Genomic DNA, 18,327 nt, shown 5'->3' on the forward strand with positions numbered 1-18,327 from the left:
CCGCTCAGAACATACTGGTTCCCCATCGGGCAATGGCAGAAGTATACTGAATACTGAATGCAGACTAACCTCGACAGGTGACCTTTCTTGTCGTCTCACAGCCATAACCCTTTCACACCCTTCTTGAAGTTGCAATGCCTCTTCCTGGCACCTGTAGAACCTACACCTGCGGGTGTTACCGTAACGCGACGGGAATCATGACCCTCCATCAGCCCGCCACATACGACGACTGTGATTCCCGGGTCCACGCTTTGTTGACTCCGACCCCAAATGGTCCCTTGGTACTCACCTTGACGGGCTTCCTTCATTGGTCTTGCTGTTGCTGCCATAAGCTGCATTGTTTCCTTCCGCTATATAAAGCGAGAAATCCGACACCCCGTTTCTGCGGATACTTTCCTTCCCTTGCTTTCTCTCCACAAGAAAAGAATTTTGCCTCGTTATGCCTCGCTCGCCGACTCCGTCGTCCCATCGCATGGTACACGTCTTCCTATTGTTTCCCTTATCGGCGATATTGATCCGTTTCTGCAAGATTGTCAATGCAGCCAACGTCCTTCCCTCAGTCGATTCACTTATTTCTCAAGGCTCCAATCGCCAACGCACCTACTCACAGCCTATGTCACCTGGCTCCAACCCGTATCCATCGACACGTGGCTCGGTAGGTTATCATTGACTCAGTGTGGGTCCAGTCATTCTGACAGATCGTGTTTGATATCACAGTCCATGGAAGTAGATGGCGAAGGAGACTCTTCTTCTCGCTCACCCCCAAACTCTCCGCTCAGCGGACACCGCAGTCCTCAACAGGTTAATCAAAGATCGAGTCACTGTAAGAATCTCATGTGATTGCTTAGGCCAGAATTCACTCTCCTCGTCCTCGTGCATCTGTATGTTCAAAAATGACAATGCCGTCAATGGACTGAGCCTTCGTTATTAGTCAACCGATGTGGCCACGGAAGACCAGGTTAATTTCCGCATTCCAGTCGTTGATCGAAGCTGAATTTAATTTTGTCTAGCCAATGGTTCCTCGCTGGGTGCACACAACAAATGCAGCTTATCCTAATGCAACTCGGGTTAGTATCTTCTTTTGTCTGCATGCTCAGAAAGTATTCAATACTGTTACAGACGCCTCCACCTGTCGAGCTTCCGGTCATTCCCAACAGGATGGGCGGTCGCTATGCTCAGACCCCACATCATCCAAATGGCCAACCGCATGCCCCCGATGTACGTATATATCACCATTCAGTTCACTTCGTCCTAACGTTGCGTAGTTTATGCCACGGAAACAAGGCGAAGGACCGAGCAAGGTCAAAAAAACACGCCAACCCCCAGTTCGTTGTTCTTTCCTCTAACGTGCACAAATATTGACTATTAGCAGCAGTTGAACCCTGCTCAAGGCATTCTTGGACCAGTTTCGCCTCCACCAAACGAAATGCGCAAAGCACTGGCCTCGCAAGAATTCCAGCGATCCATGGCAGCCGCTGGCAATCCAACTTGCGGCCCTTGTGTTGGCGACATCAAGAGGGCAAGCCTTCGAAAAGCGGTTGCTCAAATCGGCCCTGGCTATGTCCAATATGCACATGGTCTTCGGCCCCAGCTTCCAACCCAGCTTCCCCCCCTTGAAGGCTTGACAAGGATACCGTTCACGCCAAAGCCGCTCGCGAGCACTCCTATTCAAATGGGAGTATCTCTGTCCGAAATCATGGACTTTTGCGATGTGTTGGACAACCCTGATACTCCAGTGCTTGAGCCTATCAGACTCATCGACGGCTCGATGGGTAAGATTTACTTGATCATGGAGGTCAGTTTTTGACTGCACCCTATTTTTTATAGCTGACAAATCTTAGCATCCTGGATATCCGCGTGTCATGAAGGAACTTGAGGGCAATTGCGTGCATCGTCCCGCGACGCGCTTCTCATTGGCATATAGTGTTGCGGAGGCGTACTCAAACTACTTTACGGTATCTGGCAGTTTATTCTTTTCAGCACCTCTGATTTGTTGTCAGACCAATGATTTCTCTCTCAGAGGACCCGCTCCATCGAACACCATTGTTGTCCGCTCGTTCGTCAACATGCGGCTCGTCAACCTTTTTTCCACCGACGGTGTCACCTATCGCGCTCATGTCGCATATGTCTTCTAAGGAAACCGGTGGACCAAAAATCGATCTAATTCTTGCTTTGTTTTTGCTTTGAATACCTGCTTTGTCGTAATGCTCTGTCAAGTGCTATAGAATCTCAATGTTCTCGATGCTTTCAGTCTTAATGCAGTTCTGATCTATCCCTCCATACTTACATCCCGCCCATGTCGAGCCTCAGGTAGATCTGGTTCCTTCCCATCTCCTTCGCCGTCTTCTCCTGCCTCAACACCAATACTGCCCGCCGGTCTCCAAACACTACCGGATGTCGCTTTCCACAAGCGGATCCGCCCATCATTACCCGCTGAAGAAAGGATAGTTCTGTAAACGGGCTCGGTGAGAGGGAAATATTCGAATCGTAGTTTCACCAACCCTGTTATGTTCCACTCAACGCGTCCGACAGCTGACCGATGTTGCTCAAAGTCTGCAACAACACTCGCAGACCATTTTCCGTCTTCTGCATCTATATCGTCTTCATCTTCCGCTGGTTTTACGCGCCAGATGCGGACATGGCCGTCACGAGAGCCGGTAGCAATAAGGTGGTATGATCGACCACAAGTGGGTGCCCAGGAAACAGCGGTGGTCGAAGCAGTCGGATTTGCCTCGGTATCTGTTGGCGCGGGTACTTGGCCAAGTGATGCCGTCGAGGCAGTAGGAGGAGCAAGGAAAGCAGTCGAAGCAGCATCTGCAGAGGAGGTTGAGGGCGAAGAGTCGAGTGTGAGGATTGTTGTTGGTCGGTTAGAGGGAAGAATTTGGATGATTTTGACTACTCCAGATGTCCCCGCGCTTGCCGCAATAAGCTCGCCCCAATACCGGTCTTTGCACCACGAAATGCACCATCCTCCATCTGCTTCTCGATGGCCTGCACCGGGTCGACTGCTTGTACTGGCAGCATTGATAGACATGCTTTGTTGTAGGGCTTGGGCCACTAGAGGGCCTACTGGTCCATCGGCGCTTGTACTTGTCGTTTGTGTGGGCGTAGCAAGCGCGACGGTGAGAAGAGACGCTGATGGCGCGTTGGTGAGCGGAAGGCTAAAGACATCAGCCTCTTCAACTAGCTGCCACGTCGTAAGCGAGGGTTGTTCAAGACATTCATAGATACGAAGGTGGTTGTCGGTCGATATCGTCGCCTGTTGATGTGAATACTAACACCAACAAAAATCCCTGACACGAACCAGCTTGAGACCAAAGTGATGCGGAGCGAATTCGACTGCCCGGACTGTGCCACGAGCTTCGGTGAGCATCGCACGCTCAACCCATCGAGAAGACGAGTTTCCGTTGCCATTCCCGTTTTGTGGCTCTCCAGAAACACGTTCCCAGATTTTCACCGTGCGGTCAAATGACGACGACGCGATTATGATCCCGAATTCCGGGTGGGCCCAACTGAGTTTCGATATAGCGGCATCGTGGGCCTGGTATTTTTTGATTTATGTTGTTCAATAAACAACTGCGGGACACACCTTCCAGTCATCCTCCATCACCCAATTCCCCGTGCTTTCATCGAGCTGCCATATCTTTATGCGTTGGTCAAGACTGCATGTCGCGAGTTGCAGGCCGTAGAAGTCGTAAGACGCGTCGGTGACCAGGTCAGCATGAGCGTTTGGTATCAGTCCGGTTTGGATCATCCTTCGCGCCGACCCTCGACTTAGTGCCGATATGGATGATTTTATTGCGCGGACTGGGACGAGTTGACGCGAACGCGTTTGTTGAGAGTTGGTCACCTCTCGTAACGCTGAGTTCCTCCTTTGACGCTAACCTTGATGAGCCTGCTGTCCCCGAAATGGGGGCTCTGGCGCTCTCTTGTCGCACTCTCTCCGTTTCTAATAATTTCCCCACTAATCTCTCTGCGAAACATTCGAAGTGCGCTCCCTCGCTATCCAGTGCTCTATTATATTCACTTGTTGCAGCTCTTCCTGAGCCTCAAGAGGCGTTGTATGCTCGCTTAGCGCTCCTTTCTGTCGTTCTAAGCAACTATCGACAGAATAGACGCGAAAAGCGGTCTTCCTCAAATATCAGAAGCACTTATTCTCAGCACCGCGAAACATCTTTCGGAGGACATTGGCTACCGCACAGTTGGCACCCGCGAGCATGCTGTCGCTGATGCTTGGATGTACGACCTCGCAAAAGAGATGAGCGAAGACTGCAACAAGCTTGCGCGTGAGTCTGGGCGAAAACTCGAGTGCGAGGTATGGAGGCAGCAAGGCAGCGGGACGCATCGGTTCGACATGATGGGAAAGAGATTGTACAAGACCTACCAGAGTACGCGAGCTCTATTCGGTTGCCCTTGTATGACAGCTGATCGCTCGCAAAAGACTTGACGAACATCGTCATACGAATCTCGGACGGCACGCCTCAGGGCAAGGCCCATGCTTTACTGCTCAACGCCCATTTGGACAGCACTCTGCCAAGTCCAGGAGCGGCTGACGATGCTATTTCTGTTGGGGTCATGTTGGAATGTATGCGCGTCCTCGTCAACACACCAGACTGGTCTCCCGCACATGCCGTCATTCTCCGTAAGTCATCTTCGACTTGCTGGGGCCACTTATATCTCAGCATCCAGTGTTCAATCATGCCGAAGAATCTTTGCAAGATGCTTCACATTTATTCTCGACGCAACACGAAATTGCTCATACGTGAGTTGTAGTAGTCTTGCTCCATCTCGTGACTAATTAGAAAAACTAGAGTCCGCGCGGTTATCAATCTTGAAGGTGAGCTTGAATCAATGATAAATACGCATTTCATGACCAAATACATGTCCAGCTGCCGGGACAACAGGAAAGGAATTGCTTTTCCAGGCAACATCCGAAGAGATGGTCCAGGCATATTCTCAAGTCCCCAGGTGTGCTTTATACCCGCTTATTTGGTCGTCTTAATATTCTTTCCCAGACCATTTGGGACGATATTCGCTAATGATATATTTAATTCTGGGGTTTTGTTGTCTGAGTAGGTGATCTGGAATTTAACTTATCTGCTTGATAACCAGCGGCGCAGTACAGACTTTCGTCAGTTCGAAGAATATTTAGATGTCCCTGGGCTTGACGTAAGCTGTTTTTTTGCTTTCTACGTCTTGATCCTCACGAAAGATTCAGATTGCGATTGTCGGCAACAGTTATCTGTACCATATGCGCAAAGATCTTGTAGAGAATATTCAGCCCGGAGTCGCCCAAGTATGTTTCTTGCACTGATGTCGTCATCTCTTCATTTCTCTTACGCAGTGACAGCACATGGGCGAGAACACGCTCGCGTTAGTCAAGCACTTGAGTGCCAATGGCTCTCCCATCCCAAATCTAAGCGGTAGTGCCCACCACAACCAGAAGATACATCTCGTCTTTCTCAGCGTCCTCGAGCATTTCTTCATGTACCGTTTCTCGACTGCCAAAGTCATGTACGGCATTTTATTGGTCTCCGTCTTTCTTTGGACCCGCCCTATTCTTGGAGACAAGAAATGGCAGGCTGGCGCTCGTGCCGTTCCAACAGGCCTCTTGGGTGCAATCATTGTGCCCAATCTTGTGGCCCTGTTTATGTCCAAGATACTAGGAAAGGGGATGAGCTGGTTTGCTGCCGAAGTATTTGGAGTCTTGGGGTTATATGCACCCGCTGCATTATTGGGTCCGTCCCCTTCATTTCTTCAAATGTAGTTTCATTTCTCGCCAGGGGGCTTGGCTTCTCAACTCCTTCTGCCTCGCTCGGCCGTTGACGAAAAATCCGCACTGGCGTCCATTCTCCTCGCGCAGTCGCTTCTGGCGTTTATCATCCAACTTTTCAATGTGGGATCCGCAGCAATATTCTTCATTGTCGCTATGCCGATTTTTGGTGCCCTTGTTGTGAATGACCTTGTCTTGAGCACGACTGGAGAAATTTCACTGTGGTTCTATGGACTGGGATCCTTTGCTCCACTGTTGTGCGGCACGCTTTTGACAGTCCCAACTTTGGAAGTGTTTGTACCGCTTGTAAGTTATTGTCCGGTTTCCTTATCTGGCACAACGTTGAGGACTTGGATAGACTGGTCGTATGGGCCCCGTTCCCGCTGACCATATCGTCGCTACTCTTGTGTCTATTCTCGGCGCTATTTCCCTTCCACTCACAATCCCGTTCGCACATCGAGTTGGTTATCAGAGCCTTCGTAAAATGGTGGGCATCTTAGGAGCGGCAGTTCTGCTGGATATTGCGATCTACGCGCAGAAGAACGTCTTTGACAGTATGCACCAAAAGCGACTTTTCGTGATTCATTTAGAGAACGTATGTTTTGAGTCTAATTTCGTTGTTGCCGAGAGTTGACTATGAGCAGATTACCACCAGCGAACACCACCTTCATATTGGGACCGCAGATGGAGCGCCAGGTTTCCCTCAATTAGTGCAAGATATTGCTTCGCACTTTGCTGGTGTACAAGCGGAAGCAGTTGTCATGAACGATCACAACTCAGACTGGGATCCCTTGTATCCGTTTTCAGCTGTCAGTCATGATTTTACTCTATAGGCATATAGCGTTCAACTGCTTCACAGTTCCTTTCACCGTATAAACTCGCTCTCCCCGCAGATACGCAGGCAGACTACGTCTCACCCTGGTCAACAACTTTTACGTTGTCGACGGAAAACGACGTGACAGACCTGGTCGCAGGGACGCGGAGTTTCCAGTTGGTGGTAACACATCCTGGCCTAATATGGACGGGTATGGCATCTCACTCCTGTGTATTTCCTCCACAAGCCAACTGAACATCTTATGTAGTTGTCGCCTTCGATGCTCATGTTTTGAAATGGAACCTGGACGATAACCCGCCGAACGAGCTTGCGCGGCATCATGTCAAGGAGGCATCATTTTATGGCTCTGAGCGATGGACCCTGAACCTTGTTGTCCGGCTGCAACCTGACAGCAGTGGCGAGATCCTCTTCAACTTTATCGGGCTCCAGGAATCTGCGATGTGGCCGGGCAAGAAGGCGTCGTTTTATGAGACAGGCCCGTTCTATGCGCCAGGCACAGGGAGCCAGGGGCCCGCGATGCGGCTGTTCGAGAAGCTGGATGCGTGGTTGGACGAAGAGAAGGGTGGAGCGGTTGATGCCACTTTGCTGGGATGTGTAGCTGGTGTTGCAACTATTTAGGAACGCCAGACAAAATAGAGGTGTGGAAAGAACAACAACACAACGGACGAACCAACAAGTTATGGAACTCATGAGATCCCCGACCTACACAAATCAGGTACTATAATCAAATGAAAAAAAGACAGACTCTTCATGCAGAAGACGGAGGAAAACGTATTCCGGTACGGGGAGTCGAACCCCGCGCTAGTGCGTTCAATTGCAAAGATTTGAAAAGCACCAATGTTAGCCGATACACCATACCGGAGACATACGGACGCACTAGTCAGCGTATATCCCATATTGTTTAGTGGCATTTACTGAAACGTGACCGCCTCCGTGACCTATGCCACACAGCCACTGCACTTGATCACACGAACCCTCATGACAAGGCTTCACGCTGACTCCAGTCGACTTCACGGCCTAAGATGGTCTATCTCTTATCTCCTCAACAAGTCCACATTGTGACTGGCGACGACTGTTGCTTCTCTGTTTCGGGCATGCAAGCGATTGATGGTCCTATGGCCAAGATCGCCAAGTGTTGTTCTGCCTCCAACGATTTACGAACGCACGTTCCGCCAGCGTGCACGTTTAGCAGTGTCCACGCTGATCTCGCGGCTATAAATTTGTAACGCAAATTTGGCCCTGCTTTTACGGACGATATGCGGGCTCTTACCAGCGCTGTCTCCCTTGTCGTCTCGCTCGCCTCGCTGAGGGCGTCGGCGTTGACCTTTACCCGTCTTGGAGCGTGTCCTTCCCTTGGATGCGTCTTCCCGCCTGACCAGGCGAGCTTCCTCCCTGGTCAGTACTTCGATGTCCGGTTGGAGGTCCACGCTCCTGTAAATGGCACAGAAGCCTTCAACGGAGGCATCCCTGATGAAAAATTCACCTTTTGCATTCAAGAGGGCAAGGGGAAGTGCGAGGAGGCCTCCAAATTCTTCAAAAGCACTTGGTCCGACCTACAGACCTACAATTTTACGTGCGTGCACAGACTCGTCTTCAGGTCATCGGCTGACTTGTTTCGGAAAGGTACTATCAGGACCAATTTGCCCTCGATGCTTCATCTCCTACCGTCGTCAACGCCGCTGCCCGTTCTCTCCGTGGACTGTCCCTCAAGAAACCTGGTACATACAAGGCGACGTTGAAATACTACAATGGCCAAACCACAGTCGCCACATGGTTCGTCCGTGAAACACCAAAGACAGCTGCCGCAAAGAATGTCCTGTTCTTCATCGGAGATGGTGCAAACATTTTGTTTGACCTCTGGAAGACATCGTTCACCCTTGGCTGTTTGCTCTAGGTATGACCCAGTCAATGATAACCGCGGCACGAGTTCTGGCCCACAAGTCCGTCAACGGTGTATACCAATCTCTCATGCAAATGGATCAGATGGAAGCACTTGGCCAGTATGTAGTTGCGTCACCAATCTACTTCCGACTAATATTCGGTGCAGCCAAATGACGCACTCCATCGACAGCTACATCACAGACTCCGCCAATTCTGCAACCGCTCTCTACACTGGCAAGAAAACGACCGTCGATGCGCTCAATGTTTACGCTGACAGCGTCTGTGTCATTAACGGTCTCTGTCTTCCAAACTTTTAATCCTTAACACCTAGTCGCCAACCCCTTTCGATGATCCCAAGTTTGAGACTATTGCAGAGCTCTTCCGTCGCAAGCGCAAAGGGCCTATTGGAATGGTTTCGACTGCTCATATCTCTGATGCAACACCAGGTTCCCCTTCTTAGTCCTCCTTCAAAACACATGTATCTCACACAATCACAGCCGGCCTTTGCTCCCACACGCGTTCTCGTTCGTATTGACAGTTTCTGCTTGAACATCCGTAACAACCTTGCAGGGGGCGAATACGCTTCGATTGTCTATGAATATCTCAATGGCGCGCAAGCCCGTACCCCTGAATTCCATTGGCCAACCAGCTGTGAAGGCCCCGACGTGATTTTTGGGTAATTTCATTTTTTTCACCGGAAAGTAATATCACTTATGTCACAAAAGTGGTGGTGCTGAACAGTTCTTCCCGGGATCTGGTTCCTATAACGGAACTGATATGTACAAGGCATACGCCGCGGCGGGATACCAACTCGTTTACAACAACACCCAGCTGCAAAGCGCGAAGAACAACCAAAAGACTCTTGGTATATTTAGCAGTAAGTGTTTCTCGTTGTGTTAGTCATGGTACTTAGGTAGTACGTAGCCTCGGTTTTGCCCAAATGGATCGACAGGAACATCTACCCCAAAAACTTGGTCGGATTGAAGAATTCACCTCTTGGAGACGGTGGCGACGCTCTGGACCAACCAGGCCTGAAGGCTATGACACTCAAGGCCATCGATATCCTGCAAGCACGCTCCAAGAAATCCGGGACTGGCTGGTTCATGATGCAGGTTTTCTAAAATTTTGACGTTTTTTTTCCTGATGGTTCAATTAGGTCGGAGGCCGCCAGTATTGATAAGGTCTATTCCTCAATCTTTCTAATGTCGTATTCCCTTATCAATAAGCTAGATGATGCATGCCCTGGACTACGATCGCGCTCTCGGCGAGCTGCTTGAATTGGACGACACTATTCGCGCCTCCCTTGCTCGTGAGTTGACTAGAAATTGTTAATCATGTTGTCGCTCAATTATTTATATGAAGATCTCGAGAAAATCGGGGAACTCAAAAACACACTTGTTGTTGTGACTGCTGATCACGGACACGGTTTTGTGAGTGTAAGAACTCATTGTGGAGGGCTTTCTCACGTTTGATAAAGGACGTTTTTGGCTCCGCAGACACCAAGTATCTCGCCTCACAAACGACAGATCGCCAAAAGCGCAAGGCCATCGGCGTTTACGGCGACTCGGGGTTGAGTGGTTATACAATGTCGCCTGACAACAGCAGCTTCATTGTTGGTGCCCAAGGACCAAACTTCCCCGTCACCTGGACGCCGCGATATGCTTTCGCTGCTGGTACAGCCGCCTTCCCCGATCAGTAATATCTTTTGTCTTTTTCCAGCCCCTTCATCTTATGCTTGCTAGTCGTGAATCCTATGCTATCAACCAATCTGGTCCCCGTGTTGCAGCCGTTTCGCCCAAGGGTTCCACAGACGGCTACGTCGTTAACCCGGTTGACCAACAGGCTGGGTTTACGCTATCTGGCAATCTGCCCCCTTCAGAAGGGTCGGGTGTCCATTCGCTCACTGGTTTGTTGTTTCTCTGAGGGGGCGAGATATTTGCTAAACCTTGGTCAGATGTCTCTGTGTTTGCGAATGGGCCAGGAGCAGAGACGTTCCGTGGTGTTTGTAAGTGATAACATAATGTCCTGTCGCTGTTGAAAGCGCTGAACACTGGCAACAGATAACAGCATTGATGTCTTCTTCAAGATGGCGAACGCGTTGGGCCTTGGTGCACACTAAACGCAGTTTTCAAGGAAAAGTAAAATGTACTAGGGGGTTGACTGCCCAGATGTGTAGAATCCTCTTATTATCCTCTTTATCTAGCTGCCTAGTTAACGACCTTGCCTTCCGGGTGCTCTAAAAGACACCCTTTTTCTCTAAGGGCGGCACGCATGGGTGCAAATCGTGCCTCCGTCATAATCCAGTCCCATGCACCATAGAGCACGACGCGTGCAGTCGGGGGGAATGCAGGGTCGAGAAGGAGCGTAAAATGGTCATGGATCGGCTTCCAGTCTTTTATAACGCGAAAAGAGATCGCAGAGGTGAGACGGACGAGGAGGAGGTCCTGTCTTGGCGCACTACAGACCCCGTAGTCGTAGTTATGCGACGCTTTGGCGGAGGGGCGGGGTAATGGGACAAAACTATCCCAGACTCCATAGGGAAAGGTCCCGCAATGCGGGAAAACGCGCGAATATGCGCGCGAACGGGATGCGGGAGCGGAAACACGAGAGGCGGAGCATCTGGAGGCGCGGGAGGGTTGCCGGGAAGTCGGCGTGCTCGATAAAACCCGGTGCGCATTCGAGGCTGGTCAAGCGGGAGAAGTCGAGTGCGAGTATCCAACGCGTCATGTCCCAGCCAACTAGTTGGCCGAGACTGAGCTGCTCGAGCCGGGTGGCCACAGTGGAAAGGTCGGATGCCACGCGTTTTGTGGCAGGCTGAGGCGATTCGGAGATGAAGAGTCGTTTGAGATTCGGCGCGGCCTGGAGAATGGGCTGCAGCAGCCCTGTAGATTGGTCGGTTTCGACCCAGTATAAAATTTGAAGACTGGGGAGTGTTTGTGGGATTTGGGGCCGTTGTAGGTCGAAGCTAGCGGCACGGTAATGTCCGTAAGACTTCTCCGAGTCATCTGCTTGACAGACAACAGAGATGTTGGGACAGGCAAGTAATATAGCATTGTTGTCGTCCAATCGGTAGGGCGAGAGACGGACTGCGCGGACAGCATGCTTCAGATTTGGTCTTTCCTCGAGCGTTTTATGCAGTGCTGGAAAATGCTCGTTGACCACAACGTTCTCGTAGAGCAATGCCGTAGCAAGAGCGTTCCAAAGTCGGCAGACACGCGTAAACGCGTGCACATCCTGTCGAAATAGTCGTTTGAACACAGAGAAAGAAGAGAAAAAAAAGACCAACCTGGTAGAATTGGGTAATGAGATTGAAAGGCTTTGAGAAGTCCTGATGTCGGGGTGCGAAGCGCTGGCATTCGGAGTGCGAGAGAGCCAGTGCGGAGCTCTTTTCAGTAGCTAGCGCGTGGATATGTAGCCAAAGCTCTGGTGGCAAGGTCGGATTCATGGTGGGGGGTGCTGACAGAAATCTGAAATCAGCAGCTGAAAAAAACACGCGACTTTCGCATTCTTGAGTTGCGTGCGTTATGTATTAGTTGTTCACTGTCTAAGCTGAGATGCTACAAATATAATGATAATACACTACTACTCTCGATCAGACTCAATGCCAAAAGAACGACGCGGGCCACGACCACCACCATCTCGTTGGTAGCCTCCGTCACGTGGACGTGGACGATAACCCTCGTTTGACTGCCGCCCATACCCGCCACCATGGCCTCGATAACTGCCACGGCTTCCATAATTACCGCCCTCACGCCCGTTGAACCCGTCCCTGCGCTCTCCAGAGTCAAATCCAGAGCCAGCAGGCCTCGTTCCACGATCATATGCCCGTGTACGATCATAGGTGCGGGTGTTTTCATCTTGGCGTGAAGCTCTCGGTCGGTAGCTGCCTCTCGAGTCGTGCTGATATCGCTTTGCGCGGTACTCTGCTGCTTCGCTGTCTTCCGACGTGTCAACCACCTTCGACTCGTGGTGCATGATCGTAGGGCGGTCTCGGTTCTCCCTGTTTGCCCTGACATTTCCCCGACCCATCCATGCAGGCCCGGCTCTCTGACTCTTGTCCCAAGCAGACTCTTGCCTCCGCTTGCCGAAATGCCGTGTCCTTCCATCATTGAGTCCAAGCTTTTGCAGGAAATCGACCGAAATAAACGGTGGCGTCTCGAGTCCACATGCTTCCACAGTCCAGTCTTCGCAGCCTTGCACGATCACCGTTTTTTCAACTCGCAGCTCGTGAGATTTTGGCATGTAGTAACCCAACAGAGAGAGGAAAGTCTCTCGAATAGCGCCGCCATCGAGGCGCGGAAGAAGTTGCTTCACGTTTTCGTCCAAGTCTTCAGTCATGGGCACCACTGTCGGTGGGAAGGGCGGGCGTCCAGGTCGGGTTTCATGTTCAGCAAAGAATTCTTTCGGATTCGCATCGTGCTTAGCAGCGAGTTCTCGAACTGTGTCCTTCATCTCGTTGAGCGCAAGGGGCTTCATGGGCACATCCGTAAGCTGCCACGTGACAAAACCGATTTCCCAAGGCAGAAGAACGAGATCACCGCGACCTTTGCTTCCAGCCCGACCCGTCCTCCCGACACGATGGATATAGTGCTCTCTTCCTGCAGGGATACCGACTTGGATGACGCGTGTGACACCAGGATAATCGACCCCTCGCGCTGAGACATCAGAGGTAATTAACACGGCGGGACCGTTGTTCGAGCGGAAAGCGTTGGAAACTGAAGTTCGCGTTTCCTGGGCGCGTTTGGAGTGGAGTTCAAAAATCCTGGTTGCACGCTGATTAGGGAGATTGTTGGCTGCCAGAGTAGTGACCAAGGTCGAGAAGAGTTGAGTCATTTTGGTGGTAGGCAAGAATACGATGACCTTTGAGCTGGTCGGATGGACGAGTTGGTCGTGCATGATGAGACGCATGATATGCGGGAGTTGGTCTGCAGCGCTGGGAACGACAGTGTGGAACTGCTCAACATGGGCATGAACTGGAGCGGTTTCGTCGGAGATACAGTCGATGTATTCGTATTTTTTGTCCATCAGTGAACGGGCCACTTGTTGAATTTCCTTGGAGATGGTTGCAGAGAAAAGGAAAGTTTGTCGTTGCGGCGTTGGGGGTAGGAATGCCTTGATGCCCTCGATATCCTCACGGAAGCCCATGTCCAGAAGCGTGTCGGCTTCATCCAGAATAAACTAATTGAGATGAGAGGGCGGGAAACGGGTAACAAAAGACCACACACAGTTGCTGTATTCGCAAACGCATTTTTCACCTCCGGCTCTGTTTCCAAAAGATCACGAAGCCGCCCAGGTGTCGCGACAACGATGTCCTTCCTTCCTCGCATCCAATTGCGCATTTGCATCCGTTTGCTGTTGCCGCCGGTGAACAGTTGGACCTCGAAACCCTTGTGGTGGTGTGTCAATTTGAGGGCCTCTGCCGCAATTTGAGTCGCAAGCTCGCGCGTCGGACTAATAATCAGAGCCCCAACATTCGACCGAGCATAGCGAACACCGCCAAGTACTTCTAGGGCCTTGACCCGAGCTTCAATGGCGGGGACAAGAAAACCGAGTGTTTTTCCAGTGCCAGTTTTGGCGCGAACCATAAGGTCACGCAGTGGTGCTGGTTCTCCGTCTTGCCGCTCTTGATAGGGCTCCGCAATTTGTGGGAGGAGGGGAAGGACCTCTGACTGGACCGGCGACATTGTTGTGAGATTGAATGGCACTACGAGGATGGCGTCCAGCGTTTGTTGGGAGACCTTGCCCTTCAACGTGTTGAAGTGTATTTGAGGGGGAGCCTCCCGTGCTGTGAACCAATATGAGCACCGCAGTATGGGCCAGAAAAATGGGAATGTGTTTTACCTGGAGCTGCAGCTGCTGCCTGGGCAGCATAGTGGCGAAAGAAGAGACTAGCTATAGGAGTCTGAGAAGATTATCCACATTGAACAGACACACAAACCGAATCGGGGGGGAGCGGCCCATCGCAGTCTGGCTGCTAACATGAAGGAAAATTTTGAGCTTGTAGCCGAGCGCGGATCAGGTGACCTGCCAGGTTTGGCCTTGACCTCTTCTGTTCACCGTCTACAGACGCGCTCCCAATAAACTTTTACATACTCTTGCGTACTCTGAAGCACTTGGCACACGCCCAAGGGACCGTATAATCAGCTCCTCTCCCCCACTACCATGGCCACCGCAGCCCTTCGTTCACAAGTGCAGGCCAAATGGAATGAAGGATTCACGCGCCTGAACCGAACAGAGCCAGGAATCTCCGGTCTCATGTCATACACGGAGGTGAGTAGTCGAACAAATCATGGACTCATTCTTAGACAAAATCTAGGCATGGAATGTCGCCCAGGAATACCTGCGGCCACGCAACATCGGGGTTGCCAATTCGATTCAAGGCGCGTCCCCAGAAACAACACACGGTGAGCCTGAGCTTGATGAGTCCGTAGATATCTCGCAGGTCAAAACTGCATTCGACCTGATCAATCGTAGCAGAAGGTTGCCTGTGATGCTAGAGGTATTCCTTGGTGGGCGTTTTCTTTGTTTTCGTTGATCCACCTGATGACTGTTTAGACGCTGTTGCGGACAACTTTCATATGGTGGTGGTGGATATTCAACGATACCTTGCGCAGTACCAGGTAAGTTTCGAGAAATTCACAGGAAACATTTTAAACCGATTTTCAGGTAGACCGCGATCCTGAGACCATCCTGCAACTCGTTTTTCGTCTTGTAGAATGGTATCGTACTTGGGCACCAATAGAAGAGTTTGTCGACTATTGACTTTCCATCCTCTAACTTCATGCTGACCAGATTGGGACCGACGATACGGACAGCTTATACTCTAACGTTCCAAACGCGCCTCTTTTCCGCTCTTCCTGCCGAGTTTTTGGGTGGCTTTAAAGCCCTTTGTGCGTCGTCGTTGGTCAAGCCGAGCCCTCATACCGCCCAAATGTGGGCCTCATTTGAAACACTTGGGATGGCCGACCGTTACGAGGGTATCGTGGCTACTGTCGGATATGAACGCATCGAGCACTATATTCACGAGACGTACGCGAAAAAGTGGGATGGTCAAATCCTACCAGACCTAAGAAAATGGATGAGCACCAACATTGTGCCGTGGATGTTGCCGATGTATGCCAAAGGGGCTAGCAGCAGTACGTTGATCCACGCCTCCTCCATGAAATTGCTGACATCTGGTAGCTGATGACGCCAGGAGTATGTTAGCGAATGTTGGTGCGCGATTTGACTTTCACATGAACAAGACTCTGTGTGATCTACGGTATGTTACAATTTTTCACTACAAATATTCCTCATCAAGGGTTCTCAGGACATCCGAAATATTTGACATTATTGTCGACTACCCTGACTCGGAAGGCGCTTTGAAAGACCTCAGGGTCAGACCAATCATCATCATAAACGCCATCTGACTCTGGAAAAAGGAATGCTTACAACGAGTCGATCAACGTGCAACTCTTGTTCAAGCTCTGCGCAGAGCGTGAGCAGCTATTTCGTGTTCTTCTTTGTCATTGATTAATCACCACAGGAATCACAAACGGCTGCTACATCCGGGGGCTGACACTAAAATTATTCTCCAGCAATATGTGGCCACTATCAAATGTTTGCGGATCGTGGACCCACCAGGTGTATTGTTGTTCAAGGTAGCAGATCCTATACGACGATATCTAAGGTTTGTTGTTTGTTCATTCTTCTCGAAATTCGGTCTATGAAGCTGACCGGAATGCACAGAGAACGACCGGACACTATTCGAAGCATTGTGGCCAACCTTGTTGGGGACGACGACGGAGGCGACTCGCTAGTGGACGAAAATGATCAACCTGTACCTTTGCAGCAGCAAGATGCCGACAATTTTAATGATCCTAACTGGGACCCGGAGCCCGTCGATGCTGGCCCAGGTTCGTAATAACGCTTGCTTCACAATATTTATTTCATCTATTTCATAGAGTTCCGAACGAACAAGCCGAGCGACGTAATCAGCACCCTTGTTAGTATCTACGACTCCAAAGACCTCTTTGTCAAAGAGTTACAAGTGCTGCTTGCGCAACGGCTACTTGCAATCAAGGAAGAGGATAATACGGCCAAGGTCGACAAGGAGGTGCATCTCTTGATTACTGAACGTTCATTTTGGTTAACGAGTGATTTCAGCGTCGGACGATCGAAATTCTGAAGATTCGATTCGGGGAAGCGGCAATGCAAGTATGCGAGGTCATGCTCAAGGACATGAGCGACTCCAAGCGGATAGACACCCACATACAGTCACAGAAACCCGTCAGTCATACCCTTATCCTTTCTCCGTTCGTCATTGATGAGCCGGGATCAGTCTATCGTGCATCCTACAATCATTTCGAGAAACTTTTGGCCGGCTCTCGAGTCCAGTGACATTATTATGCCCGGACAGTTCCAGGAGTTCGTCTCCTGTTCGTTCCCAGGAAGTTTTGGTCTGACGTATTTTCTAGACTGCAGAAAGCTTACGCGAAGGAATACACGGTATCTAAGCCAGACAAGAAGCTGCGTTGGCTCCCACATCTCGGCACTGTACATCTTGAGCTGGAGCTTCGAGACCGCAAGGTCGATGTCGATGTCCCACCACTCGAAGCGGCGTTTATAGAATTATTCTCTCAGAAAAGTATTACATTCATCTTCCTCCCTTCAATGCTTATACTCGGTAGATGTCTGGACAATGGAAGAGCTCATAGCAGGTGTCGGGTCTGTCGATCGGACTGCAGCCCTCAAGGCTTTGATCACATGGATCGATCTTGGAGTGCTAAAGGAAGACCAAGAGAATGTGTTCCGTTTACTCGAAGTTGAGGAGGAGTCCGGCCCCGCGCCATCTCGTTCCGGTGCGTTTTAGCAGAAAAATCCCTGTCATTTTTTTGATAGCTGCGTAGTTCCAATGGCCGTCGAAGAACCCGCGCTCACCGCTGCTCAACAACAGCATGCTGATCAGATGCGGTTGTACTGGAACGTGAGTGTCCTCTGCATTGCTTATCTTTTTGTTGACTAAGCCTGGTCAAGTTTATCGAGGGGATGCTCACGAATCTGGGACCGATGTCACTTGACAAGATACAGAGCATGCTGCGACTTGCCCCAAACTACGACCAGTCGATCGACCAGCTTGCTGGATTCATGGCGGCCGCGTCGAGGAGCGGTAGGGTAACTTCGAAGGATGGGCTATGGATGCTGAATGCGTGAAGTCGGGATGGTGTATGAATTGTTGTGGGGGTAGTGTGGCAAACGATGATTTTTTGAGAATTAGTGTAACAGCATTGTGTGTACTGAAAGCTATCTGAGACTGCTGGTCGAATGACGAATATCAATCAACGTTTCAAATGGCACCGTGGATTCAGAATTTTGTTGCAGAGTTAGAACTGATTTTTCTCGTGATGTCCAGAATTATAATCAATCATATAGACTCCTGATACACTCCTCCCAAGTTTTCCGTCGGAGCAAACATGGCAAACTAATGTACACACTTTAGACATGAACGCGCTGTCCAGCTAATATCTTTATCAAGGCCGTTCGCTGTCTTGCCGCCATACGCGGAAGGCAAACCTCTGAGGGCCGGAGACCCCCTCGAGGATGCGGAGGCTGAGAAAATGTGCCTGCAACTAGACCGGCACAATTACGGTTCTCCACGTTGGGCTTTGGACTCTGGGATGTAGGAAAGTATGCATGTCTTCCTTTATCGACGACCTTTTTGCCATTTGCACCACTGGGACTTGCTGTGTTGGTCGGAATATTCTGGTTCTCGCTCCCGTCAGCGGCAGTATAGCATCCACCATTGGTCTTCGGTGGCTCATGAGCCACTGCAGCGGTCACTTGACAGGGTCGGTTAGTA

General features: G+C 50.5%; 7 protein-coding genes across 7 annotated transcripts; 4 read left to right on the top strand and 3 right to left on the bottom strand.

Annotated features, from left to right (window-relative positions):
- Window positions 1-439: 439 nt before the first annotated feature.
- MIND_01224900 (uncharacterized protein) lies at window positions 440-2,135 on the top strand (the record flags this gene model as incomplete). Its single annotated transcript, XM_037368751.1, has 11 exons — window positions 440-475; window positions 530-655; window positions 718-801; window positions 849-881; window positions 932-958; window positions 1,011-1,067; window positions 1,120-1,218; window positions 1,266-1,325; window positions 1,373-1,795; window positions 1,842-1,955; window positions 2,001-2,135. The coding sequence occupies 11 exons, from the start codon at window positions 440-442 to the stop codon at window positions 2,133-2,135; spliced, it is 1,194 nt and encodes a 397-aa protein (XP_037214719.1).
- A 134-nt stretch (window positions 2,136-2,269) lies between these two features.
- On the bottom strand, window positions 2,270-3,841 carry MIND_01225000 (uncharacterized protein; the record flags this gene model as incomplete). Its single annotated transcript, XM_037368752.1, has 3 exons — window positions 3,590-3,841; window positions 3,305-3,541; window positions 2,270-3,259 (listed from the first exon to the last, which is right to left on the bottom strand). Exons 1-3 carry the CDS (start codon window positions 3,752-3,754, stop codon window positions 2,270-2,272), a joined length of 1,392 nt encoding a protein of 463 aa, XP_037214720.1. The 5' UTR covers window positions 3,755-3,841.
- A 33-nt stretch (window positions 3,842-3,874) lies between these two features.
- Window positions 3,875-7,226, top strand: MIND_01225100 (Peptide hydrolase; the record flags this gene model as incomplete). The annotated part of the gene is made up of 16 exons (XM_037368753.1): window positions 3,875-3,989; window positions 4,037-4,061; window positions 4,111-4,388; window positions 4,442-4,642; window positions 4,690-4,762; window positions 4,812-4,837; window positions 4,890-4,968; window positions 5,016-5,072; window positions 5,121-5,169; window positions 5,219-5,296; window positions 5,351-5,738; window positions 5,784-6,079; window positions 6,132-6,368; window positions 6,418-6,582; window positions 6,633-6,798; window positions 6,856-7,226. The coding sequence occupies exons 1-16, from the start codon at window positions 3,890-3,892 to the stop codon at window positions 7,224-7,226; spliced, it is 2,589 nt and encodes an 862-aa protein (XP_037214721.1). The 5' UTR covers window positions 3,875-3,889.
- A 638-nt stretch (window positions 7,227-7,864) lies between these two features.
- MIND_01225200 (Alkaline phosphatase) lies at window positions 7,865-10,608 on the top strand (the record flags this gene model as incomplete). The annotated part of the gene is made up of 16 exons (XM_037368754.1): window positions 7,865-8,181; window positions 8,232-8,443; window positions 8,503-8,608; window positions 8,656-8,767; window positions 8,821-8,935; window positions 8,987-9,013; window positions 9,060-9,165; window positions 9,215-9,366; window positions 9,414-9,597; window positions 9,646-9,670; window positions 9,720-9,798; window positions 9,852-9,919; window positions 9,967-10,184; window positions 10,232-10,395; window positions 10,444-10,494; window positions 10,550-10,608. 16 exons carry the CDS (start codon window positions 7,865-7,867, stop codon window positions 10,606-10,608), a joined length of 1,995 nt encoding a protein of 664 aa, XP_037214722.1.
- A 401-nt stretch (window positions 10,609-11,009) lies between these two features.
- Window positions 11,010-11,934, bottom strand: MIND_01225300 (uncharacterized protein; the record flags this gene model as incomplete). The annotated part of the gene is made up of 2 exons (XM_037368755.1): window positions 11,010-11,723; window positions 11,776-11,934. The coding sequence occupies 2 exons, from the start codon at window positions 11,932-11,934 to the stop codon at window positions 11,010-11,012; spliced, it is 873 nt and encodes a 290-aa protein (XP_037214723.1).
- Window positions 11,935-12,071: 137 nt separating this feature from the next.
- MIND_01225400 (uncharacterized protein) lies at window positions 12,072-14,470 on the bottom strand (the record flags this gene model as incomplete). Its single annotated transcript, XM_037368756.1, has 4 exons — window positions 12,072-13,667; window positions 13,715-14,274; window positions 14,331-14,381; window positions 14,428-14,470. 4 exons carry the CDS (start codon window positions 14,468-14,470, stop codon window positions 12,072-12,074), a joined length of 2,250 nt encoding a protein of 749 aa, XP_037214724.1.
- A 181-nt stretch (window positions 14,471-14,651) lies between these two features.
- Window positions 14,652-17,681, top strand: MIND_01225500 (Anaphase-promoting complex subunit 2; the record flags this gene model as incomplete). The annotated part of the gene is made up of 17 exons (XM_037368757.1): window positions 14,652-14,759; window positions 14,806-14,998; window positions 15,045-15,109; window positions 15,156-15,235; window positions 15,282-15,625; window positions 15,672-15,750; window positions 15,799-15,865; window positions 15,911-15,966; window positions 16,015-16,158; window positions 16,218-16,384; window positions 16,433-16,584; window positions 16,635-16,757; window positions 16,810-16,895; window positions 16,946-17,115; window positions 17,159-17,329; window positions 17,378-17,454; window positions 17,505-17,681. The coding sequence occupies 17 exons, from the start codon at window positions 14,652-14,654 to the stop codon at window positions 17,679-17,681; spliced, it is 2,259 nt and encodes a 752-aa protein (XP_037214725.1).
- Between the last annotated feature and the right edge of the window lie 646 nt (window positions 17,682-18,327).

This window comes from Mycena indigotica (genome assembly GCF_014461135.1).
Source record: "Mycena indigotica strain 171206Taipei chromosome Unknown Mind.scaff0012, whole genome shotgun sequence".
Classification (NCBI taxonomy): Eukaryota; Fungi; Basidiomycota; class Agaricomycetes; order Agaricales; family Mycenaceae; genus Mycena; species Mycena indigotica.